The sequence below is a fragment of the Miscanthus floridulus genome, chromosome 9, assembly GCF_019320115.1.
Source record: "Miscanthus floridulus cultivar M001 chromosome 9, ASM1932011v1, whole genome shotgun sequence".
NCBI lineage: Eukaryota > Viridiplantae > Streptophyta > Magnoliopsida > Poales > Poaceae > Miscanthus > Miscanthus floridulus.
The window spans coordinates 97,446,665-97,474,586 of record NC_089588.1 but is presented as its reverse complement, the minus strand read 5'-3'; the positions used below and the strand labels follow the sequence as shown (position 1 = coordinate 97,474,586).

General features: G+C 42.5%; 1 protein-coding gene across 1 annotated transcript; it reads right to left on the bottom strand.

Moving 5' to 3' along the window:
- Positions 1-429: 429 nt before the first annotated feature.
- On the bottom strand, positions 430-17,431 carry LOC136480364 (uncharacterized). Its single transcript, XM_066477933.1, has 10 exons — positions 17,273-17,431; positions 3,340-4,081; positions 3,156-3,252; positions 2,495-2,570; positions 2,039-2,283; positions 1,858-1,954; positions 1,109-1,195; positions 943-1,001; positions 757-848; positions 430-674 (listed from the first exon to the last, which is right to left on the bottom strand). The coding sequence occupies exons 1-10, from the start codon at positions 17,429-17,431 to the stop codon at positions 589-591; spliced, it is 1,740 nt and encodes a 579-aa protein (XP_066334030.1). The 3' UTR covers positions 430-588.
- Positions 17,432-27,922: the final 10,491 nt, after the last annotated feature.

Genomic DNA, 27,922 nt, shown 5'->3' with positions numbered 1-27,922 from the left:
ACGGGAAAGGCGCCTTCCTCGAGTGTCGAAAATCATGCACTCGGGGAAGGCTTTGCCGAGTGCCGTGCTGGCACTCGGGGAAGACTTGACGCCGTTGGCCGACAGCCGACGCCGTTTTCTTTTTTTTTTCTTTTTTGATTTTCTTCCCCGAGTGCAACACTCGGGAAAGATTTTTCAATTTTTTTTTAAATACTCTTTGCCGAGTGCCGCAGCTCAGGCACTCGGCAAAGAAATTTGTTTTTTTTTAAAAAAAATCCCTCTTTCCCGAGTGCCACAGCACAGGCACTCGGGGAAGCCACCTCTAAAATTCTTTTTTTTTTGTTTTTTTGCTTTTCCATGTAAACAACAAAGCATATATATATATATATATATATATATATATATATATATATATATATATATATCACAAACCACAAATCAACACCAATATGTCACAAACCACATTTATATATCACAAACGACCAAATTTGTCCGAAATCCACAATATATTACAAACCACACGTTCAAAAGTACCCTAAAAATATTACATAGTCCTCATTTATAACACCACATTTATAACAGAGATATTTTCTTTTGACATTTCAAATATTACATACCGACATAGCCAAACAATACACAGTATATAGCAGCAAACAGTGTGAATGGAATTGAGGCGAACAGCGCTCCGAATTTCCCTGAAACCACAAAATGAGTTGAGAACCAGAGAAAAATTGGTTCAGTGTCATTTTATTGACTGTACTGACAATAATATTTCACCTAGGATGGAGAAGAAGATCATGAAACCAGCGGAGATCTGAATGACTCTTCTGCTACCAATCCTGGTTGATCCTAGGAGACCGACGTTCTCCCTGTTAGGCAAAGTAATATACATGATGTCAGGCATGGCATGACACTGGAGATCTGGATGCAAACTTGTTGTGACAAATAAGCAGACACACTTACACAGAGACAGTAGCGCCGCTGGCAGTACCAAATAGCCCATCTAATAGCAGCCCGATTCCCTGATTTTTCACATGTCAGAAGACAGAAAATAAATATTAATCTTCTCATAGAGGAGTCACCAACAAGATAGTATCTCAATGTTTCTTAGTGTATGACAAGAACTGACCTGCCATCCAATTCCCCTGCTCAGGACAAATGGTGGTGGGGGCGTCGCACTTGCCAACCGGGCAGCAGCCTTAAATGCTCCGGTAGACTGCAATGCTCAAAATAGTCAGACAAATAAGTTCAGCACGATGTCAAGTAACTGCATTGTCTATGCTGCTAGAGATCACATGGAGTAATGGGATGTTGTGGCGCCTGGAACCATTTGCCCCCATCTGCTATTTCTATCTGTGCATTTGAGGGCTGGGGGAATGGTATCCACTAGTTTTTCTCATGCCCCATCTTTTCTTCTCTCTTACATTCTACAACAACACTATACTATAGTTCAGGTCTCCTTTGGCATCACAATAACTTGAATGTAAATATTCAGTCACATAGCATTCGACAACATTTCAAATTTAAATTTTTAGATGTCATAGTTCAAATAATTTGAATTTTCGCAAGTCATACTTTTTAAAACACTAAAACATAGTTGATATGATATGGATCTCGAGTTATTGGGTTAGTTGCAAGAAATACGACCGTACACTTTGTTTAAATATTTGATCCTTTATTTAAAAGTGAAAGCCACTTTGTCTACCCAAAAGCATACTGTCATGTAGGATTGCACAGATGGGAGACCCCTCAAACCTCCCCCAAATTTGAGAGAGAGATGGGTGCACAGATGAGTGCTATTAGATTGCTGTTTTGTACAATGAGGAGAGAAAACAGACGGGGAAGTGTTTTAAGGGGTTTCCTTGGAGATGCCCTTACCTCTACCAAGGACACCACCACAGCAGCCATCATGCCGAATGAATGATCTGCGCTGAAAGTCGGGGGACCCCATTGCAGTGGGTAGGGAACATCAAACCTGAGGAGATCAAACAAGTTCATTCCATAAGTGTGAAAGAATGAGATGAAAATAAAGCAATGGTTGAAGCATCAATCTACAGACCATGGCATGGTTGTGATGAGGTTTGCACGGTCAGTTCGGCAGTTGAGTTGGGTGACCTGCGAACTATGTTTGTATGCCCCACTCACAGTGAGGATGTGGGCATATAACCAGACAAGTGCGATGGAGATGAGCACTGAGAACCTCTCCAATATCGGAAAATGGCACACTTGTACGTGCTTCAGATATTGGGAAAGTGCCACAAACAGGACAAGCATCGGAAGACCAATCTCCACACACGTTCCAATCTAAGAACATCAAATCGACTAATGAGCTTCTGGGAAGAATACTGATATACACTACTATAATGCACATTTAGGCTACAGTCCTTCATAGTAACTGAATTAATATGATTTAAACGAACTTCTCTAAAGCTCCCACATAAGAAACATATATTCTGACAGTACAAGCCACGTATTATTGATAATGATAAGAGCAAATTATTAGCTGAGCCTTTACCACTGGGAATCCTCTCTCGAAAAGACCAAGCCCCGCCAATGCAATAACTGGAACCATCCCAAGTGGGCTGAAGAACCTGCAACAGGAACACCAAAACAACATCTTACGATTCCTATCGTCAATTCAAAGGTTGCAGCCATGTCACACTGCTTTTGGCTAATTTCACCCATTGATTATCATATCGGCATATTTTCTTTTCCTGAATGTAAAGCCCAACACATATATCAAGCTAAAAGTTACACACATAAAGAAACAATGACTGTTAGAAATACACCTTGTATGGAAGTTGCAACACAAGTAACCAAACCAGTGGCAGGGCGGGGGCTGCGGGGGCGTGCAGATGACCATAAACCATTTTTGAACATTTTACAGATGATATGTGCTGTAAACATACACTTGACATAGAAACAGTGGAGAAGAATATAGAACGTTTGCAGAAGACAATTGTTTTAAACACCAAATCAGTTAAGGTGTGGTCCAAAATATTGCATAATAAAGAGCATACATATGTATGCATGAATGTTCGCCTTGCACTTCAACATGGAGAAAATAGAATATGAACAATCAAACTTTTGTCACTATAATCAATATTCAGGTCTCAAGATTGCTAAACTGTCTACTGCATATGAAAAGTTTGAACTAGCATCAGCAGAAGGCAAACCTCGAGAAGCAAGAGCCCCACGACAGCGGGAGTTTGGATTTCGCCTTACGCTCGCGAGCCCAGCCGACGTCTTCTGCAATCCCTCCGCGAGAAAGCCCTGCGAAAGCAAGCAAGAATAAACACCGCGCGTTAGATTCCAAGAATCACAGACACACTCCATGCACAGACGCTAAAAACTACCAACGCCTTGAGCTGTCAACATGGCCACGATTACGCGCCTGGAAGCAGGCGGCGTCGATGAGTCCGAACGCGGCGATGTCGAGCCAGGCCTCCCAGCCGGAGGGCTGCTTCCTGCCGCGCGCGACGGCGAAAGCGACGAGCAGCGCGGCGGCGGGGAGCAGGCGCAGCGCGGCGACGAAGAATGGACCCGTGCGGGGGATGACCCCCTTCATGGCCACCATAGCCGTGCCCCAGAAGAAGAAGGGCGACACCAGGGATGCCCACTCCCAGAGCTCCCTCCCCGCAGGGGATGAAGCCGTCACTCGGGGCCGGCCGCAGGGGCCGGGGAGGGGGCGCGACGGCCGGATGGACCTCGACGCGCAGGGACAGGGGCGCGCCGGCGGGGCCGCGCCACCGTCTCGGGCTGCGGGGGCGAGCCGGCGGGGCCTGCGGGGGCTGTGGGGGCGCGCGGCGCGGGGGCTGCGGGGGCGTGCCGGCGGGGCCGCGCCGCCGTCTCGGGCTGCGGGGGCGCGCCGGCGAGGGCTGCGGGGGCGCGCGGCGCGGGGGCTGCGGGGGCGCGCGGCGCTGCGGGGGCTGCGGTGGCGCGGGCGCGGCGAGCGGCAGCGGCGGAGGGGGCTGGCGGCGGCGTGGTAGCGCGTACGGGCGGGCGGGCTGGCGGGCGGCGTGCGGGTGTGGGGGTGGCCGGTTAGGTTCAGATAAGGTCTGCTGGGCTTTTTTTTTTTTAAGTCTTTCTCGAGTGCCTTGTCCTGGCACTCGGGAAAGGGCCTCTTCCCCAAGTGTCAGAGAAGGCACTCGGGGAAGAATTTTTGTTTTTTTGTTTTTTTTTTGCCTCATTTTTTTGTGAGGCCTTCCCACATTATTTAAAACTCTCTGTTCAAATTTGGAACAATTTTGACTTTTTTTTAAATATTTCATTAATTTTTTTCGTTTCGTTGAATTTTTTTGCATACTTCGAATTTGAACTGCAGGTGCATGAAATAATGGAATTTGGTGATTCAAAAAATTATATTAATGATATTTGGTGTATGTTGAGGCCTTATCCAGGAACTCGCATGAAATGTCGAGCATCTTGTTGATGTAACATGACGAACAACTTGCGGGAAAAGTGTATTTAAATTATATAAAATCCGAACAAAGTCCGAAAATCACGAAACTTGTCTGGGCGTCGTGTTATCGTATGTAGAGACTATGATAAAAAATTAAGAAGGTTTTGAGCAAGTTGCGACGTCGGATGCCTAAAACTCAGACATCTCTGCATGTGATCACTTGTAGAGGCATGCGGGAATGTTTGGGTTTTAGGCATCTGACGTCGCAACTTGTTCGAAACCTTCTCGATTTTTTATCATAGCCTCTACATGCGATAACACGACGCCCAGACAAGTTTCGTGATTTTTGGACTTCGTTCGGATTTTATATAATTTAAAAACACTTTTCCCGCAAGTTATTCGTCATGTTACGTCAACAAGATGCTCGACATTTCATGCGAGTTCCTGGATAAGGCCTCAACATACACCAAATATCATTAATATAATTTTTTGAATCACCAAATTCTATTATTTCATGCACCTGCAGTTCAAATTCGAAGTGTGCAAAAAAATTCAACGAAACGAAAAAAACTAACGAAATATAACAAAAAAAGTTAAAATTGTCCCAAATTTGAACAGGGAGTTTTAAATAATGTGGGAAGACCTCACAAAAAAAATAAGGCAAAAAAAACAAAAAAAAACAAAAATTCTTCCCCGAGTGCCAGGGAAGACACTCGGGGAAGAGGCCCTTTCCCGAGTGCTAGGACAGGGCACTCGGGGAAGGCAGCCTCTTTCCCGAGTGCCCTGCTCTGGCACTCGGAAAAGGGACTCTTCCCCGAGTGCCAGGAAAGGCACTCGGGGAAGATTTTTTTTCTTTTAAGTTTTAACGGCGTGGGTGGGGTGAACCGTCAAGTAACAGGTTTCTTTGCCGAGTGACGATCTTCCCCGAGTGTTGCACTCGGGGAAGAGGGCCTTTGCCGAGTGCTGGTCTTTACCGAGTGCCAGGATCTCTTCGGCACTCGGGAAAGCCTCTCTTCCCCGAGTGTAATTCTTCCCCGAGTGCAACACTCGGGGAAGATTATCTTTCCCGAGTGTCCGATTTTTGGCACTCGGGGAAGCCAGAGACACTCGGGGAATTTTGCCTCTCCCGTAGTGAACATATCTAAATTAGAACAATAAACCAAACATAAAATCAAGATAAAAAGTTTGTAAAACGAACCTACGTCTCGCTACGAACACACAGACATGAAAAGCACGATAATCGGAGCTAAGGTGAAAAAGATACATCTACCGATAAATTGGCTTAATACATGGAAAAGAAAACTATAGGCTTCTTTTATTTTAACTATATAAATTCATATATATAAGATATTTTATAAATAATATAAATTGAATCAAGTTAAATTTAGATTTGAATTATAAAACTAAAGTAAAACAAATCATATTTTATTTATAAAATCCAGTTGCATAATTATTATTCAAATTAGAGTTAAAACAATAAAATTCCAGAAATAGTGTCATGATAAACATTGTTACTAATGCGTAGATCTCGTTGCAATGAATCTAGCACAACTTGAATGGGTCAATTCGGTGCTAGAACGTAGAAGATATGAATTAAACAAAATTTTCTTAATTAAAATAATAGATTAAATCTAACCTCGAATTTGAAAAGTTGAAAACATACTTAACAGTACTATAAACATGTAGATTATGAAATTACGAACCTAACGCAAGTTGAACGGGTCAAATCGGAGTTAAAACGGAGAAGTTATGGCCTAAAGAATGTAGTGGCAAAGCTGTAAATAAGTGAAAACGTATTTTGGATCTAAACCGAAGAAACTATGCTTTCCAAAGAGAAAAACGTACTCTGTGATTGCGCTTTGGACCGCGGGTTTGAAAACGAAAAATGAAAAACTAGAGGGGCTCTTTAGAAATTATGCCAGGCGAAGAGGTAACATGAAATCTCGACCATCGGATCTATTTTGGACGGTTGAGAATAGAAGCAAGGGAGAGAGAGGACGCACGCCGGCCGAAAAGAGAAGACAGCGGCGGTGGTCGGCCATTGCTGGCGATAGAGCTTCGCCAGAACAGTGATTCCGGGCGCGGTTGCTTCAACGAAGGACTTGGGGAGGTGGAGAAGAGAACGGCAAGCTCACCTAGCTGCTTCACGCGGACGAGAGCAGATCCCTGGCAGCGTGGAGAGGACGGGGCAGCATGCGGCTCTCCAAGCTCGCGGCGGCTAGGGCCACGGCGACTCGGCGAGGATGGCTGTGGCGCTGGAGGGCGGAGTAGGGAGGCGGCGCAAGGTGCGGCTCGACTTATATGGGGCTGGCGCAGCTTGGGCGACACGGCACCAGACGCGATGGAAACGACGTGGAGTCCCAGCGGTGGAGTCCGAAGTGGCGACGAAAGGTGGGAGAAAGGCCTGACGGATGGGGCCCACCTGTCAGCGATAGAGAAGGGAAAGGAGGAACGCGGCGTCGGCCTAGTTGGGCCGGCTGGCTTGCTGCTAGGCCGTGGAAGCGGAGGCCGAGCGGGGAAACAGGGAGAAGGAAGCGGGCCGCGCGGTTAGAGAGAGCTGGGCCGCAAGATCGGGATGAAGAGAGCTGGGCCGTTCGGCTAGAAGAGAAAGGGAAAAGTTTTTTTCATTTTCAAATCTTTTTTTCCATTTTGTTTTCGAATTCAAATCCAAATGCAAACCAAATCAAACTCGTATATGATTTAAAATACACTTTTTTATTCTAATAAAAATGAGAAATTTTATTAAGTTTTCCAAGAATAAATTTGACAACTTGTTGAACTCTTTTATTTTCAGATTTTCTTTTCCATTCTTTTTTTTACATTAAAGCCATTTTTAATTTCATTTGCAAAAGCAATTTAAACCATTTTAAATTTTCCGTCAAAACCACTCAACCAAATAAATCAAATGTAAGGGCATGTATGCTCAAACATGTTATTACCTTATGATAAATTTTAATTTAATGAAAATTTTTATTTTCCTATATTTCATGAGCACAAAAATATAGAATTAAATCATTTTAATCCTATTTTCAAAAGAGGCAAATTTTGGGGTGTTACAATTTGCGTATATAACATACACAAGCATAGCACGTAAAAATAATATAGTTATCAATAAATATTTAATAACTCAATATATCAATTAATCAATCAATATTATATTTATATAAATATTTATTATGAAATTATAAATTTATATAAATATTTATTATGAAATTAAATAATTTACATCAATAAATAAATAAGCTGAAGTATTAAAATAATTTAAAAGAACAAATATATTAGGATTAAACTAAATCAGAAAAATACTAAAATTAATTTAATCTTTGTGTATCATTAATAATTTTAAATTAATACTAAAAGTTATTTATAGATATGCTATTAAATGGATTCAATGCATTATTAGTAATAATAAAATTAAACAATTAGTCACACGTTATGGAGAGAAAACTTTGAAGTAGGTTGATGATACCTTGTTTTCTTTGTGGATACATATACGGTCAGATATTGTTGAATACGGATCTGGAATCGGATTGAGAAAAACATTGAAAAACGAATTCGGATATATCCATTTAGTATCCATATTATAAACTGATACGAATAGGAATATCCATATTACACATTTTAGTGGATACGGATATCGGATAATTTGGATATCCATTTCCATTTTCCATCCCTAGTTGTTTGGGGTGTTCGGTTCGGCTCGCGCCCCAGGTGGGTGCTGGCAGAGGGCCTGGTTAGATCAGTTGACCACGTGACGCTCGCGCTGGCGCACGCGGGGGTGCGGCAGGGCCCTCCAGTCGGTGTTTTCTGTTGGTCATGGATGATGATGCAACTGATGACGCAATCGGCGAAGTTGTCAGGCACCAGATGAAACTCTTGCAACAAAGGCTTGATTGGTTGGCTTCCAAAATATGCCGAGCCAAAGATTTGGCAAGCCATGATTTTAGCTATTATTTTGTTTGCTATCAAAATTTACCAACCTCTCACATTTGGCTTGACAAATGTATGATAATTTTTTTACCTAACTTTAACTTGCCAAATCTCAGGCATAGTAAATTTTGGCTGCAAACCAATCAAGCCCTTGGTTATAGGTCATCTTGGTGTTCTTGTCATGTCTAATCTAAGAAAATGATAACGGGAGAGGGTCTCTTGGTCTTCCGGCCGATAAAGAAAGAGGAAATATAATAAGATTAGAAAAATCAACCATAAAATAAACTAACACGGGCTTTGTTTCGTGATATTCACCGTGGGAAGGAGATAAGAGTCCACAGTCTTGCAATCGCAAAAAAACAGAGTCCGCAGTCTTGGAGCTTGCCACCCCATCACCCAAAAACCAGCCGCGCAGAGCATCTCCGTGTAAATCATCGTTATTTAAAAAGTCATTTAAATAGAAATCGTTTTCTATATCTTTTTACCCTCTAACAACATCTCTATGCCTTGCTTTAGACAGCCAGTTTCGTCCTCTATTTTTAAATAGCGAGAAATTCGAAATAGATGATGGCTATATTTGAAGATCTAGTTAAAAAAGTCATTGGAGAGTGTTTTTGGAAATTTGGTCATAATAATTATTTTTTCATTTGAGTAAATTGCACCTAGAATACAACAGGTAGGCTAGTGGATACAAATTAGTCCAACAACATATACTCAATTTAGTAGAAGAACTATGCCAAGAGCATGTTTGTTAGGGCTCCTCTCTGGCTCCCGGCTCCGGTTTCAGCTCCTCCCATGGAGCCCTATCAAATATTTTGTGGCTTCTTCAAAACGGCTTCGGCTCCTCCAGAAAAGCCTTGCCAAACACTTCCTAACTGGTGCGTGTACAAATACAACCTTGGTAGTATATTTGCCCATGGGGGACCAAGCCGAGCCATATCGGTGGGAGCGTATATGAAGCTGGGTCATCCATGCTCTTTCGTTGGATTCCAGCCAACCCCAATTTGCTCGCTCTGTCCACGACGATGGCTAGAGATGCGGTCTAAATTTACCCCGCCGCCTCCCTCAACACCACGTGTGTTCGATTTCTGCTATCGTCCAACATCGCTGCCTTCTTTCGGCTGCCCTAGACGACGGGCTCGACTTCATCCGCGACGCCGTCGGGGCCTAGGAGGCAGTCGCCTAGCAGACTGCAGCGCAGTTAGGTTGCTCATGGACGCCAACTATGTGCTTAGTATGCGGCTGCTGTCCTCTTGCCCTTCCACTGTCTGTTCTCTCTCATCGGATATGGAAGCAAATGATGACCCTGTTTGCTGCAGTGTTATGCTGATTCAGCCAAATTGAATGCGCACACATGCTGTTACAAGGAGCCTTTGATTCGACTTGTATCTACAATTAGTTGAAATTTGTATGGACAGACTTGATAATTTACATGTATGTTGATTCACTTTCCAAAGGCTGATGCTAATTTTCAGTTACATGTGAGAACCAGGGACTTGTGGGCAGGGAAAAAATTATCGGCAATAAAATTTCGATAAACCCGTTTATCGCTGAGGTCCGATAAATTTTATTTATCATCGAGATTTCAAATTTCACTAGTCCACCTACATGAAAATGAGATATTATCTTGTATCAATACTATTATGTGCTAGTTCGTAATGTTAACTGCTTTAGAGACAACTTATGTAATTTTATAGAGACATTAGGTATTTTTTGTTTTATTTTTGACCTAGAAATTTTCGGATAAATCCGATAAACCCGTTTATCGGTGACCTCCGCTATTTTTTTTGTACCGGTAAAGTGAACCTTGCTTGTGGGAGCTGCTCGCCAAGGCTGCTTTGACACAACCGGCTCTACATCTTGAAGCCATTAAGAAGCTGTTGTTGGGTAGTGTATTGAGATCACCACGTCTTGTCCCTGCACCATATTTGTTTCTTATATGATCATTTGCAAGCCTCTTGATTCAACTTTGGAGTGAGTGAGGAACTGACTAGATATATCATTGCCATGCATTTTCATTTCAGTTACTTGTTCTTGTACAACCCAGTCCTTGGATAAATGGTGTCAATGCTGAAAACTCACTCTTAAAGCTTAAACGTTTGATTTTTTTTCATGGAGATGCCAATGCCAATAAATCATTACAAACAACCAGTGATCGGATTCTCTGGAATTTTCTAAATTAGGTGCTGCTTCAGAGTCCAAAGTCTCCAAAATATCTTGAGAAGAATACAGAATTCCACCAGCCCTAAATCTTAGATTATATAGAAAACCAAAATTGTGTCTTACATTGTACAAAAAAGCCTAAATATTACTATTTTCCCAGAACCACATGAAAAAAGATGACTTCTTGTCATTAAAACATTGTAGCCATGCAGAACCTAATACATCAGGTTGATATTCCAATGGCAAGAACAAAAGGGGTTATTTTCCCTTAAAGTAGGAACAATAGACAGACTGACAGATCACTAACTGAACTCAAATTGTAATCTCGATGAGACACACACGAACTCTTGTACCTTTTGATTGAATAAGTTGACATCTTTGCAAATAACAGATGGGAACTAACCATATTCCCGAGGAGCTGTGCCGAGTTCGCGTCGATGGGGCTCCATAGACGCAGCTGCATGCGTTGATCCACGCTCGCCGATCACCAATATGATGATATCGTCCGCTACTTCATCGCCTTATGGGTGTTGTGACCACCGAGCGTCCGATCCAATGGATGTAGTGGTTGTTTACGGAAACGAAGAACATAACCTTGCCTATGTACGGTTCGTCGCACTTTCTCCTGACCCTACAAGCCGAGGCATCGAGCTCGTCTGTAGTTCCCAGCAAGCCGAGATGACAGAGGAGGCTTCAATACAAACCAAAACACTAGCAGTTCCAAAGCCATTATGTACCTCGGTGTCGCCGTGGATACATACACACGGGGGCTGTCTTTGGACCATATACACACACACAAATGACAAGTTTGCACTGAATTAAGCAAATACCAAGATGTTGGGGTAATTTGCGCACCAACCTATAGTTGTTTTATTATAGATGTAGTATACTCTTTTCACTGCACTGACTACTCACCCCTGCTGGGAGTAAAACTTGGTTGGACAATATCCCACAACCGAGATTTTTCTCACAAATTTCCCGAACTTATCTGCTCTCCGGTATAGATCTCCCCCATATACAGATTCAACTCTTTTTTGCCCCTCTTTTTTTGCCTTCATGGTAGTCGTCCCTTCATGGCGTTGGCGTTCCTCCCTGGTTTGTCTTGAGGTTGCCTCGGTCATCTACATGGTTGTGGTTGGTGTCTTCACTCCTCACTTGTCCTAGTCACGATCTATCGACTTCGACTGTGGAGGGTGCGGGGTCCACAAGAGTTTTCCAAAGGAAAAATTAAGAAGGGTCTAGGACCAAGAAATCAAGAGCTAGATTGCCTTATGAAATTTTGTCTACTTAAGCAGGGTTTGGGGACACATCAATTTGATTGAAAGAGATAAGATGATTAGCGGGGAGTGCCAACATTGGTGGGTCCATGCGGCACATGAAGTTGCAAGAGGAAACAAAAGGTATGGTGGCCTTTGAAAAGAGTTACAAGTAGGGGTGAAAACGGTACGGATATTTTCGAACCGTATCCGAGACCGAATTCATTTAGAGGAGTTTTGATCCGTCCGTATCTGAGTCCGGATATTCAACATCCGATACCGTATCCGTATTCGAATACTCAAATCGCATATTTATTATGTCGATATCCAATCGTATCCTATCCGACATAGCTGACACTATCCGTACTCGAATCCGAATACGAACAGAAATATGAAAACAAATGTAATATCAGTGATATCCGTCCGTATTCGATCTGTTTATATCCCTAGTTAGAAGTGATGTGAATCATGAGGAGAGATCCGCCACAGTGCATCCTCGCAAAGGAACATTAGCAAGAAGGGGCTTAAGCTTGCTTGGTACTCCCTTTATCCCAAATTATAAGTCATTCCAATTTTCTTGGAGTGTCGAAGCATCTCAAGTTTGACCAAATTTATGTAATGAAATAGTAACATTTAAGATACCAAACAAGTATGATTAGATTATTCATTAATTATATTATCATATTATACCTATTTGATGTCATAAATCATTATAATTTTTTCTATAATTTTGGTCAAATGTGAGATGCCTTGCCTCTTCAAGAAAGTTGGAGTGACTTATAATTTGAAATGGAGGGAGTAATTAAGAATAGATGGAGCATCTGCAAAGAAAGTAAACAGACTCAAAGTTAAGCTGATGTGTATAGAAGACGACGGCAAGCTTATATAGTCCATGACAAAAAAGAGACACGTGATAAAAGTCTTTCTATAAAGGATATAGAAACACATCGGAAGAGATGACATGAGTCAGGTCTAGATAAGGTGATGGTCTTCACGGCATTAGAGAGGGGATCGATGAGAACATGGCACCTATCGATATGCCCATGAAAGTTGAAGACGAGGTGAGTTGGTTCCTATGTTTGCACAACGAAAGTAAGAATTTGTTGCTACCTAATGGTGTTGCTTTCAATATACGTAGGAACAACGATGATGATGATATCAACTTGGGAAAGACACTTCTTATGGCCTCTACAACAGATGGACATGGATAAAACATCGACAAGACTGATCTTGGAGTGCAAGCTCCACTAGTGGAGAAACGGGCTGTACTCCCGGTTCTCAACCGCCTTCAGTCCCGGTTTTGGAACCAGGAGTACAAAATCGGGACCAAAGGTCCCCTCCTTTAGTCCCAGTTTCGTGCCCGGGACTAAAGGTGCACCTTTAGTCCCGGTTGGTAAGACCAACCGGGACTAAAGGGCCTCCCGGCCTGGCCACGTGGGGCGGCCCTTTAGTCCCGGTTGGTATTACCAACCGGGACTAAAGGTTTCCTTTTTTTCTTTTTTTTGTTTCTATTTTCAATTGATGATTCGTTTTGGTTTTCGAATAGGTTTTCGAATACGCATTCTACGCTGCTAATAATATACGTATTCTACATGTTTATAATGTTCGAACATTTTGTACAAACTAAAGTATGAAACTAACGTATATATTACATGCATATACATATATTGTACGTTATTTTATGTACATATAATATGTATGTATGTGTGTGTATATATATATTACAAATAAAGGTTGCATTGTATATTCTATCATATCCTTGGGATAACAAAATCACTCCATCTAGTTTGGCTTCCATGTTTCGTTGACGTCATTGTAGAACTCGCCGGCAGGGTTGAGGACCTGGTCATTAAGAAATCCTGCTATGATCTCTTGAATTGCTTTCAGTTGGTCACGTCGTATGACTTTTTCCTTCAATCATAGAGTCTTCAATAAAAGTTAAAGGAAAAGTATTAATATATATATATGTGTGTGTGTTAGTCACTTGATTACTTATATATATGAGCAACAAAAGAAATTGTGAATATATGAATATATTTATATAACATACTTTGAGGATCTCTTCAGGAGTTTTTTTTGTGTATGCCCCGATAAACTCGCAAACATAGTATCCGCAGTAGTTGTTCCCCTGTTCTTGCCTCAGAATCCACTTTTACGAGAAAAAAGATCCGGTGAATTGAAAGCATGCTCGGTGTTAATTGAATTATATATATATATAAATGTAGATAGTACTTACTTTGTGTGCGATTACATCCAGTGGCGCTTTGCAATATTTCATGTGGTGATTCTCAATAAAACTTTTCCAAACACTGCGCCCAATAAAATAAAACATTAATTTGGTCTTTAATAATTATTGCAGTTAAGAGATCGGGGTATATATAGTTGCTAGAGAGACCATATTACCCTTGGATAATATCTATCATGTCTTGGTACTCTGTTTGCTCTTTTCTTAACGAGTCTAAGATTCTCAACCGACTATTGGCCATATCGATGACCATCAATATCCAGTGATTGCTGCATATGTTTTTATACGCAAATATGATCGACATTAACTAGAGTCAACATATATGTATATATATGGGAGATAGCTTAGCTAGTAAGCAAATAATTGAACAAATGTCCATATGATCGACATTAATTATTTAACACTCACTTGAAGTTGTAGGGGAAGAGTATATCCTTGTTTTGTTGGTTCACTAAGAACCTCATGAGATTTTTCTCGAGTTCAGCTTTCCATTGAGGCGGGGGATTAGGGTGTTTGAATACGATATTTGGATCAACGAAACCAACATCATTATCCTTTCTCTTTCTGAGTTCTGTCATCTCATATCTGCATATATAAAAATATAGTGTGAGGATATATAATGTATATATATACATGTAGCTTTATATATACACACTTTAATAGTAGAAAATAATCACACTTACAGACAATAGCAGCTAATGAGACTTTTGTCGAGAGAGTCCGGATGGCATAGTTGGTGTAATTCTTCAAACTCGACATATATAACGTCATCGCCACGGAAGTAATGTTGGTTTCTAACTCTAACAGTAACAAAGGCCTCTCCCCGTTCACACGCCGTCATGTACCACTTGTTTAGCAGGTACATTTGCGTACCCAGTTCACCTAAGGCCTCAGGGTTGTATAGACTCTTTCCACGTTCAAATTTCTTCCAAGGATCCACTTTCGGAGCAGATGGTCCTTCAGCGAGCACTTGGGCAAGGTCCAAACCAGTTTCCTCGTAAAACCGAGCCAGCTCCTCAAAATCGACGTCTAAGTCTCAGTTTGAACCATATTGATTACGAACGACAAGAGGGGGGACTGATTGTTGCGATTGTTGTCCGAGTTGTGCAACACCTTTTCCTGGTCTAGTCTTTTTCTGTGCTGCCTCAAATGACTTGGTGAGAGAGCGGTCGTAGTCGATTTTGGCCGGGTCTTTTGAGATTCCCACTTTTTCTGGTCCACCTTCTTTCTTAGAAGATCTGAAGGTAGGTAGAAGTATGATTTCTCCAGGTTCTCCCTCTCTTCTCGTTGCTTTTTTACTTTTTCGAAGAAACTATCCACATCTTTTTTTACTGCAGCTTTTAAATCCTTTTCACTTTTCTCGAAAGACAGTTTTTGGGGAATAACTGGATTAGATGAGGCTTTCTTCTTTGGCGGCTGGTGGGACAACGACTTTGTTTGCGGGGCGGACCTCTTAGGAGCTGGCTTCCTCTTAGTCATCAAGGGAGGCGGGGCAGCCGTTGGAGGCGTTGGAGACCTCCTTGGAGGCGTTGGAGACCTCCTTGGAGGTGGCGGCGGTGGCGGCGTTGCCACCTGATTGCCCGGAGCACTATGATGATCTGATTACAAAAAAGAATAATTAGGTATAAGAAATTGTTATTATTAATCATGCATGTCAATAGAAAGTTTGTGAAAAAATTATTTCGTTCACTTTTGTCCGCACCTATTGTCTGGCAGTTGAGGAAGCGGTGGTGGATTAGAGACTCTGGGAATAATGATGTAGCGCTTGCGCCATAGTATGAATGTTTTCTCTGCTTCTCCTAGAGTCTTCTCCCCATCACCTCCTGGAATGTCAAGAGGCAGGTCAATAAAACATTTGTTAACTCTATCAACTGAGACGCTAACATATCCAGGTGGTATTATTGCCCCAAGGATTCTTGGTGTCTTGGTAGGATCTGGAGGAGAAAAAATGCCGAGAGCCACCATGATTGTGGCATTCTCTTTTGGAATATGTAGCTCACATGATGTAAACGGTGCAGTGATGTCATCCACGGGGAAACGTAGCATTGCGTCATCTTGATTTGGCAACTCCGTGGAAGCGCAGCTGCTTTTCAACTGATCAGGGGGGCTAATATTAATGTTCATTCCTGGATCTGATGCCTGCCTCTGGGCACTCATTGCTATTTGCACTTGCTTTATGATTTCGTCCTGCATTCTAGCTTGCATGTCTTTTTTGTGCTCTTGTGCTTGAAGCAACGCCTCCCGTGACTCACGAACCAATTCCTCCAACCTGCTGATCCACGCTGCATCCTCATCCTTCCTTCTCTGCCAGCTTCTGTAGGTATCTCTATCATCAGGGAAACCATGCTCCCAAGAAATATTCTGTCCTAAACCTCTCGTTCGGCCACTGTGTTCAGCGGTCCCGATGGCATACGTCAGTTCATCCTTCTCTCTATTGGGCCTGAACGCACCAATAGTTTTAACTTGTAGAGCATAAGATAATCTTTGTGTTGCTCTTTCGAGTTTTGAGCCATGAACCAGCTTCCCGGTCTCTAGGTCCAGTCTTCCCCCATGAGCGAAAAACCAATTCTTCACGCGTTTGGGCCAATTGAGTGATTCTAGTGTGATACCCTTAGCAAGAATGTCCACTTCCATTTTTTCCCACTTGGGAATGGCAGTCGCGTAGCCACCAGATCCCATGCCATGGTGGTATACCTTCTGTCGGGCATTCTCTTGGTTCCTTCTCACCCGTTCCTCACCCTCTTCCGATGTCTTATACTATACAAAATCATTCCAGTAGGGCCTCAACTTTGTGAGCGGGCCACTAGTATTGAAATTGGGCGTTACGTTCTTCTTGACGTATTTCATGTATAGGGATTTCTTCCAAGTCTGAAATTGTGTGGCCATCTTCTTCATAGCCCAATTTTGAACTAGTTCCTTCAATTCATCATCGTTGATAGCATCATAATCATCCGCTTGGAACGTGAAATATTGAAGAATATCATCCCAAATTAAATTCTTATCAAGATCAGAGACAAAACTAACATGAGGCTCGTTGGTCTTTTGCTTCCATTCACGGGCTCTGATCGGAAGTCTGTCCCTTACAAGGCACCCACAGTGTTGCATGAATTTCCTTGCGTGTGGACCAAGTGGTTCGCCTGTCTCTATATTGAATTCCGATATTATGTAGCGCCCCTCCAATGGCTTTTTTCGGGCCTCAAATTTTTTTGTCGTCGATCCAGAGGGCTACGTATAATAGATGATAGATATTCAAATATATATATATATATAATATTCAAATATATATATAATATATACCTCGCCTGTATTTTCTTGCACAATATTTTCTTGGTTATCTTCAAGAGCCAGGTATTGACTCCCGTCATCTATATCCTGCTGGTCACATTCGACAAATTGAGTGCCGGTGTTGATAATATTCATCATTTCTTCATCCATGTTGTCTCTCGGGGCAGCCATCTAGCTTTTACACCACCAGATATATCTATAAAAAATAAAAAACTATATCTATAAAATGAACTCCTGCAAGACGTGCCACCTCAAGGATAGTAACATTTGTAAAAATCATTTGTATCTGTACTAGTGATAAGCCTTATTTAAGTGCCTAGCTTGTTTGAAGGGGAAATCTTAACTGACAAAGTTTAAAGGTTTCCAGAGCGTTTAACACTACTCTGCTTGCCGAGAAAGTTGCTAGTGTTATGTCGTTGGCATTTTTCATGGCCGTGGCCATGGTCATTGTGTTCTCGTCTTTTACTACGGCAGGTAAGTAATTCATATGATATTTCCGCAAATTAACAGAAGAATAGGAGTGTACACACATAACAATCGATTATCATTTATATTTATATATATACTACGTTTGGGTATGGTGATTGACAGACTACTGCGACGATATTGGGACGTGTGAATAAATAACCATCCGTACTAGTTGACCTTGCTTACATGATCATCTCGGCGAGCATTTCTCCACCAGATGGCACCGTACTTGGCCACGGAAGAGCTCCGATTCTATGAGAAAGGGAACACGGTCTTCCACGGCCGTTGCCGCTCTCCCTCATAGAATCAAAGCTCCTCCTTGACGTCCGTTACCGCTCGGCAGAGAACATGCTCGCCGAGCTGAACACGGTCCGCAAGTTCAACTAGTACGGATTTTCTACAATTTTCTAACTAGTCATCATAAGCTACTGCGCAAAAAGGAGGAAACGACGAGACACTGGGCGACCCGTGCTCCACTGAGCTCGATGGCTCAGCGCAAAATCGCATTACAAGATTGCTGGCACGAGGGCTCGGCACACGCATCCATCCGATTACAAAAGGTTGGAGCAATTAATCCATCATAAACGGATTATATATTGTGGCGGCGGTGGCTCACATCCAAGGTGTCAAACACGAGGTCCAGCTTCTGCAGCCAAAAAAACATGTATAAAATCATAATTCTAATAAACATGATCATCTAGTAGAGCTTTTAATTAAAGGATTTGTCATGACGGAGCTCCATGGCCACGGCGGCGGCCTCCTTCTTCCCCTCCCGCTCCCGCCACCACCAAGGCTAGTATACGCATATATCGCGAGAAAGACTTCAAGCCAGCAAAGCAGGTTCACAAACACACTGCTAACCGTCGTCCTCCCTCTTGTGATGACAGAACAAGCCCCTTGGCCCTTGCCCCTTCTACACTTGAGCATGCTACCTCCTAGCAATAGCAACACACACAACTATCATGCACAGCACTGATCATCACTGCTCACCGCTAATCACTAATACCGATTCTATTGATCTACACACATCATGAGAAAGACAGTCAGACAACAGACCGGGGCCACAGCTACGGCACATCACACCACAGCTACGGCACATCACGCCAACCTAGCACGGCGATCTCCATCGTCGTCGGAACACCAACTACGGCATCATCAAGGGAAGTGCAGAGGAAGAGGGAGACCGGGGCCAAACCTGGAGACGTGCCGTAGCTATGGCCTGCTGCGGATCTTGGAGAAGACTGCTTGGGGGCGAGGTGGGCCGGGGACGAGGACGACGCGAGGCGTGCGTTGGCCGGCCGGTGACAGCGTGCGCGCGTGAGGCGAGGCTAGGGTGGCCTGGGGGCGGCGGCGCTGCTGGATCGATCTGGTGGAGAAGATGAGGCTTGCGGAGACAGAGAGGTTTTATAAAGGGGGACCTTTAGTCCCGATTGCCGCTACGAACCGGGACTAAAGACCCTTTAGTCACGGGTTATAATTAGAACCAGGACTAAAGGTCTGATCTTTAGTCCCGGGTGTAGCCACGGCCCGGGAGTAAAGGTCATTTTGGCGGACTGCGAAAACGCAACCCACCTTTAGTCCCGAGTGATGATTAGAACCGGGACTAAAGGTCTGATCTTTAGTCCCGGGTGTAGCCACGGCCCAGGAGTAAAGGTCATTTTGGCGGGCTGCGAAAACGCAGCCCACCTTTAGTCCCGGGTGTAGCCACGGCCCGAGAGTAAAGGGCATTTTAGGCCCGGGAGTAAAGGTGGTCTGCAGTTGGCATTCTCCGGTTTTCATAAGTTTTTTCCTTTTTATATATTTCTTTTATATAAAAATGCATAGAGTTATTAATTGCCTAATAAATAAAATATTACCAAAAAAATTATAAAAAAAATCCTAGACTTGGTTTTGCATTATTATACACAACAAAAAATTGTAACCTAAACTCTTTTGTTTTACTGTATGAATATTTGACATACTGTAAATAATAATTACAATTTGCACCATGTAAAAATATACTACTTAATTAAAATCAATAACACTACTGCTTTTCGATAGGAAATTAGTTTTCACATCTTATTAACGTTGATCATTTGGTTTTCATCACATATTCTCCACGGGAAATCCACCGTCTAGCAGAAAATTCATTTAAACCGTAGAAAATATGAAAATACGACAAAAAAATCTGAAGTCACAATTATTACATAATAGGTCTAATACATCACTAAATATATCAAGCGGGCACAGTAGTGAACTTCTTCTTAACGTATATCCCTTGGTTTTATCGCGTCGTAACCATGGAGTGTCCTCATCATTTAGCTGGATGCTTGGGTCTTTGTTCACGGTGAAGGGTGGAATTCGGTCATTCCTTTTCATAATCTTCTGATATGTCTGACTTGTCTTCAATTCCGACGATGTTTCTTTTCTTTGAAAGAACTACGTGGCGCTTTGACTCATAGATTGGGTCGTTGTTGTTTTTCCCTCTCTTTGGTTTTGTAGACATGTCCTTGACATAAAACACCTGATTCACATCCTTGGCAAGGACGAATGGTTCGTCTTTGTACCCAATATTGTTGAGGTCCACGGTTGTCATTCCATACTGGTTGTCGACCGCTACCCCGCCTCTAGTCGCCTTTACCCATTGGCACTTGAACAAAGGTACCTTAAAAGTAGGTGCATAGTTTAGTTCCCATATCTCCTCTATGCGGCCATAATATGTTTGCTTATTTCCATTAGGGTCGGTGGCATCTATGCAGACACCACTATTTTGGTTGGTGCTCCTTTTGTCGTGGGCTACTGTGTAAAATATATTCCCATTTATCTCGTACCCTTTGTATGTGAGGATATGCCACGATGGCTGCCTAGCCAACAAATACAGTTGCTCATCAATACTCTCATCACCCTAACATTCTTTTCGCAACCAGTCGCTGAAAGTTTCCATGTGCTGACGCGTAATCCAAGCTTCAGACTTCCCTGGAAACTCAGATCAGAGCAACTCTTTATGTGTCTCGATATACGGATCCACCAAGGAGGAGTTTTACAGAACTATGTAGTGTGCTTTATTAAAATAATTGTCCTGCGTACCAATATATGTTTTCTTCCCTAGTGTCCCCTTTCCACTTAGTCTCCCCTCATGTCGCAATTCAGGAACACCAACCGGGTCAAGGTCGGGAATAAAGTCAATACAAAACTCAATGACCTCCTCTGTTCCATAGACCTTGGCGATGCTTCCTTCTGGCCGAGCACAGTTGTGAACATATTTCTTTAGGACTCCCATGAACCTCTCAAAGGGGAACATGTTGTGCAGGAACACAGGATCGAGAATGCTAATCTCCTTGACTAGGTGAACTAGGAGGTGTGTCATGATATTAAAGAAGGAAGGAGGGAACACCAACTCAAAGCTGACAAGACATTGAACCACATCATTCTGTAGTTTAGCTAGATCCATTGGATCGATTGCCTTCTGAGAAATTGTATTGAGGAATGCACATAGCTTCACGGTGGCTAGACGTACATTTGGAGGTAGAATTCCTCTTAATGCAACTGGAAGCAATTGCGTCATGAGCACGTGGTAGTCATGGGACTTTAAGTTTAGGAATTTCTTCTCTGGCATATTTATTATACCCTTTATATTCGAGGAGAATCCAGATGGTACCTTGATGCTTGCTAGGCATTCAAACATGCTTTACCTTCTCGTCTTTGCTAAGAGTGTAGCTGGCAGGACTTAAGTAATGGCGTCCATCATCTGTCTTCTCTGGATGTAGGTTATCTCGTTCTTTCAAACATCGCAGGTCCTGTCGTGCTTCAAGTGTGTCCTTAGGCTTCCCATACACACCCATGAAGCCTAGCAGGTTCACATAAAGATTCTTCGTCAGGTGCATCACGTCGATCACGCTACAGACCTCTAGGACTTGCCTATAGGGTAGCTCCCAAAATATGGACTTCTTCTTCCACATGGGTGCGTGACCGTCGGCGTCATTCAGGAACAGGTTCGCTGCCATGTGCCTTTCCAAATACTACTTTCACATCCTTGACCATATTGAGTACATCCTCACTAGTTCGGTTGCCCGGCTTGGACTGGTGGTCTGCCTTACCTTTAAAATGCTTGCCTTTCTTTCTTAGGGGGTGATTCGCAGGAAGAAATCAACGATGGCCAAGGTACACGACCTTTCGACAGTTTTTCAAGAATATACCTTTAATGTTATCGAAACTGTGCGTGCATGCATTATATCCCTTGTTTGATTGTCCTGAAAGATTACTTAGAGCAGGCCAATCATTGATTGTTACGAACAACAATGCTCGCAGGTCAAAGTGCTCCTATTTGTGCTCATCCCACACACATACACCTGGTCTGTTCCACAAAAGTAGAAGTTCTTCAACTAGTGGCCTCAGGTACACATCAATGTCGTTGCCAGGTTGCCTTGGACCTTGGATGAGCACTGGCATCATAATAAACTTATGCTTCATGCATAACCAGGGAGGTAGGTTGTAGATACATAGAGTAACAGGCCAAGTGCTATGACTACTGCTCTGCTCCCCGAAAGGATTCATACCATCCGTACTTAAAGCAAACCTTAAGTTTCTTGCGTCATTTGCAAACTCCAGGAATTTCTATCGATTACTCTCCACTGGGACCCATCTGTAGGGTGTCTCAACATATTGTCTACCTTACGGTCTTCTTTGTGCCATCGCAATAACTTTGCATGGTCTTTGTTTCTGAACAGACATTTCAAGCGTGGAATTATAGGAGCATACCACATAATCTTGGCAGGGATTTTCTTCGTGGGATGTTCGCCCTCAACATCACTAGGGTCATCTCGCCTGATCTTATACCGCGATGCATGACATACCGGGCATGCATCTAACTTCTCGTACTCCTCGCCATGGTAGAGGATGCAGTCATTAGGACATGCATGTATCTTCTAGATTTCTAACCCTAAAGGGCAGACTACCTGTTTTGCTTCGTACGTAGTGACGGGCAATTCATTATCCTTTGGAAGCATCTTCTTTTGGATTTTCAGTAACTCCCCAAATCCCTTGTCAGATACACCATTCTTTGCCTTCCATTGCAGCAATTCCAGTGTGGTACCCAACTTTTTCTGTCCCGCATCACAAGTTGGGTATAGCAATTTCTTGTGATCCTCTAGCATGCGCTCGAACTTGATCTTCTCCTTTTCACTTTCGCATTCTCTTTGTGTGTCACGAATGGCCTGACCAAGATCATCAGCGGGCTCATCTTCTGCAACTACCTCTTCTTCAGCTTCCCCCATTGCAGTATCATTGAAGGCACCATATTCAGCAATAATGTCATCATCGCCCCATTGTTCTTCTTCACATTCTTCCATTACAACCCCGGTTTCTCCGTGCTTCGTCCAACAAATTTAGTTTGGCATAAAACCCGACTTCAACAAGTGTGAATGAAGACTCCTTGAGCTAGCATATTCCTTCAAATTCTTACATATGACACATGGGCAGCACATGAAACCATCGCGTTTGTTTGCCTCGGCCACACGTAAGAAAGAATGCACGCCCTCAATGAACTCTTGGGAGCAGCGATCAGCATTGTACATCTAATGCTGTCTCATCTGCATTACATGACATACATACCATATTAAAACCTAGAACATAATTAGTTAATTATACGACATGCATGCCACCACACAAGGTATTAATTTATGAAAGTCTCACTACAATGTAGACAATCCCAACTACCACTAAAAAAACTAAAGCTAAAATGCACTTCAGCAGCATAAGGATTTCGCGACCAATCCCAACTAAAACAGACAGATCATGCGTTTGTTCAACATCTATGGGCTTGTTCCGCAGGATCACTGCCTCATCAGCCACCGTAGCCGCCTGTGCAAGAGAGTTTTGCACGTGTTCAACATACTCTTCCTCCCAGTACCAGCCTGAACATCCAGTGCCATCCCACTGAAATTAAAATAAAAAATTAGAACTTTAATTACAATCATCATGAAAATAAGTATAAATTAACCATAATCATCAAATGTGACAAAATAACTCATATTGCGATCCGGACACTTGTAGAAGATACGGCCCTTGTTGGGACACTCCTTCCTCACCCGGTACTCCATCACAATCTTCTCCTCACACTTGCCGCATGCAATGAGAGGAAGGTCCGGCCTCAGTCGCTTTGTAACCCGATGAGAGGCCGAGGACCCGAAAGCAGTTGCCATCTACTCTCTATACTCATTTTGAATATAATATAAATTTCTCATTTTATAAACAAATAAAATTAAAAAAACTCTAAAATCTCTATATCTCTAAAGCATGAAGTGTGCTATGCATGCTAGAAATGAAAGCTCAATACTAGTTTTGAATAACTACTTTAACCTTCCTTCATCCAAATACGCAAACTTTAAAGTGATTTTGAGCTTACATGGCTTACATAAATAAAAAAAATCTACCATAAAAAAACCACATATATCTAGTCCATAAAATGAAATAAGCTATAGATGAAACACGAGAGTATAAAGTTGGTAACCTTTAGAACCGATGGAGGAATGGAAGAAATCTTGTGACCGGTGATGAGGAAGAAGAGAGGCCGGCGATAGCAAGAGAACACTGAGCTCGAAGTGGCTTGGGCTCGGGGAGGAACAAGGGCTATATAGGAGGGTACCTTTAGTCCCGGTTGGAGACAGAAACTGGGACTAAAGGTCCCTTCCTAGTCCTGGATGGAGCCTCCAGCCGGGAGTAGACTTTTACTCCCGGTTAGAGGCACCAACCGGGAGTAAAAGTTAACCTTTAGTCCCGGTTGGTAACTCCAACCGGGACTAAAGGTCCCCTGTAGCAAAAGCCTGGCGCAGTAGCCGTTGGGCAGGGACCTTTAGTCCCGGTTAGAGCTACAAACCGGGACTAAAGGTATCTCTAGTTCCAGGCGCGAAAAATATGGGGACTAAAGCCAAATTTCAAGGTGGGATCAAAGGTCGTTTCTCTACTATCATCGAAGCCCAACGTTTGGTTCATCGGCAACCCGACAGTGCTTCATTAGAAAGGCCATAGCTCATCCATCCGGAGTGCGATTGAGGTTGATGAGCACTTGATGGAAAACTTGTTTGGTCATATTTCAAATGGATCTAGTCCCACATCAATATCATGTTGACAAGGTCTTCAAATCATCATGACAAGCTATTGCTGCTTTTGCCGAATGCTGCGACGTCGTCGTGGGTTTGTTATTCACCCTTGGGACCTTGTCCCAAGTGGGAGCACGCCCCAAATAGGCAGAGAACAGCCCAAGGATGTCCATGGATGTCCTCCTCCTTGGCCACCCCCTACTGGAAACTCGAATAGGCCTATGTGTGCAAAAACCGACAGAAAATATTTTTCTGACGGAGTACCAACAAAAAATAACCGATAGAACTAACACGATAGAAAATTCTGTCGGTTCGCCGTCAGAAAGAGTTTTTCTGTCGGTCTTGCATGCACAGAAAAATTAGGTTCTCCCAGATTAAAAATAATTTTTCTGTGTGGCTATCCACACAGAAAAAAAAGAATTAGACGCACAGGGAAAAATGTATTTTTCTGTTGGGTTAGGTACACAGAAAAAATTATTTCGCTCAGATTAAAAATAATGTTTCTGAGTAGCTATCCTCACAAAAAAAGAGTTAAACACACAGAAAAATTGTAATTTTCTGTTGGTTCATTTATAGACCACCGACAGGATAATTTATTTTGAAACAGTAGCAACAGCATAATAAAATATAGATTGTCCATACAGTAATTTCATGACACATCACAACATAATAAATAGCATACATATAAAGACGGTGTCCAAATATTCAACACATTAATAGCATACATGGTATATATATAGATGATGTCCAAATGTTCCAGCATCATTACATTCAAAAGCATTACCATCTCATCTCAGCAGTTCACACTACGTTAGAATTGCACTTCACTGTCGGTTCAAAATACCCCATCATTGTCGGATTTTGAGCCGGCACAACCATACTGACAGTGATGAGGGTAAGCTATCACCGTTGGTTCCTACAAACCAGCAGTGTTCTAAAACTTCACTGCCGGTTCTTTACACAACCGGCAGAGTTCAGTTCCACCAACACTGTCGGTTCATAATACCACCCGGTAGAGTTCATTTCCACCAACACTGTCGGTTTGTGTTTGAACCGGTAGTGTTATCGTACGAATCACTGCCGGTTTGTGACAAGAACCGGCAGTGATGGCTAAGCCAACGCTACCGATTTGTGGCTCCAGCCGGCAGTGCCATCACTGCCGGTTTGTTGCTAACCGACAGTGATGTTTACGACAACACTGCCAGTTTTCTGCTAACCGGCAGTGATGTCACGTTCGCATTTTATTGTTTTATAATTTATTTTAATTTATATTTTTTTGTGGAATCAGGTTTCGCTTTATATACGCTACTTAGACGACAGGTCCATCAATATTAAATATTACAAATGTTATGGTTACAGTTCAAATGTTCCTATCAAGATCTCGATCCCTCAAAATAAAAAAGAAATGTTCTCGGACTTCACAGATTATGCAATGCTTCTCAGACTTCTTACAATAATCTGGCGGCCGCTCTGGGCCATACTGGTCCTTGAACTTTACGAATTATGCAATGGAAAATACTCCATCTTTTTCCAATACCTCGGCTAAGATGAATTTTGCCAGCTCCGATTGCAACGCGACGATCTCCATGTCTAACAGCCTTTCGTGGTTATATTTCTTGCGTTGTCATTCAAAAAAGATGATATCCAAAGAGGAATCAGTAAATCATTTTGTTGAATGATTAACAGACATAAATAAAATGGGGATTATACACACCAACTTATCGGCTTCTTCCGATTTCCCGCCGATGTAGCAAAGCATTGCCCACATTACATAAAACCCGCATTCATTGTTTCCCACCCGCTGTATTAGGTACCTCCCCTCCATTTTGACAACCTTGAATGGGACCTGCGTCCCACTGATATGACTTCTTCGGACACTGTGCAACATTAAAAGGAGAAACGTTAGAAAGCGGTATGTGTGATTAGAAAATAATATGGTATTAGGATCGCTTACTAATTCAGCACTGTCACTAGTGCATCCAGATGATGAAATAGTTTTTTCTTCGAGTCCCACACCTCGATCAGATTTTTGGCAAGATTAACACAAATGAAGACGAAATGGCGGCTGCAATCACAGAATCCTAATTATCGAATAATCTTAACGAAAAAAGCATAAAATTAAAAGCCAAGAACACATACTCGCAATCGTAGGCTAGAAGTATGTGGGTTTTGTTCTTCATCTTGAATTCGTCAAAAACAGCAATCAATCTCTGTTTCAAGTCTTCCATGTCACATCCATGGAGGCCTAGACATGTCTTCTCATTGACTCGCAAGGGGTTCAAGAAGCCTATGTTATCCCATTTGTTTTTTAGAATGCAAAATTTTGCTATACACCTACATAAAATCATGGGAAGTGCTCAAAAGTTAACAATTTGTGTCCCGAGAGAGTAGTTAATTGTAATATCGTGCGTGTAGGGTACTTACATAGTCCACAGCATCAACATTTGTGTATCGAGAGAGCATTTCTGGTATAGCTGGAACAAGCACTCCCACTCGACATCGAATTTCTCTTCTTCAGGATAATTAAAAACATGTGGCGAACAGATAATAACCTCAAAACCAAAGTCCTCCGTCTCTGTTGTTTGAGCCATGTAATATTCATGTAACTGGCGCATATATGTTGTCAATTTTTTTATACTCGTGATCGGGAACCAAAAGATTGCCCCTTTCATACTTCATTGCCGGTGTTGCCATCCCATGTACATCATAATAGATGGTCGCGGCATCTTCCATGGTTAATTCAGGGTTGTCTTCGACGAACTTCTGTATCTTCCTTAAATCTTCATTGTGTATTTCATCGGCTCTTGTTGTAGCGTACCGATTCTGTGTTTGCCTTCGAATTCAGACTTCAATAAAAACGGAGCCAGTGAGGCACAGAGATTGAAGAAACTAATATAATCTTCCTTCGAGATGTGTGCTGTAAATTTTCCTTCCATCAAGTTTGTAACGCTGCCACTGAACGTCCTTTTTTCTTTTTTGTTGGTCCACTTTGGGAGCATTAGCGATCGAATCCAAGGACCTTTTCTGCGACTGCGAGGATGCCTTTGATCTTGTTTTGGGCTGAGGTGGAGGAGGAGGATGACGATGAGAATTCTGTTTTCCCGAGGCTGATGAAGAT

Bases quoted from the DNA above. Each gene is read 5' to 3' on its own strand.
- LOC136480364 (XM_066477933.1), bottom strand. From the start codon at position 17,431: ATGGCTGCCCCGAGAGACAACATGGATGAAGAAATGATGAATATTATC. The intron at 2,571-3,155 runs GTTTGCCTTCTG...TTCCTGTTGCAG, and splicing joins TGGGGCTCTTGCTTCTCGAG to GTTCTTCAGCCCACTTGGGA. The intron at 1,002-1,108 runs GTCAGTTCTTGT...GTGAAAAATCAG, and splicing joins GCAGGGGAATTGGATGGCAG to GGAATCGGGCTGCTATTAGA.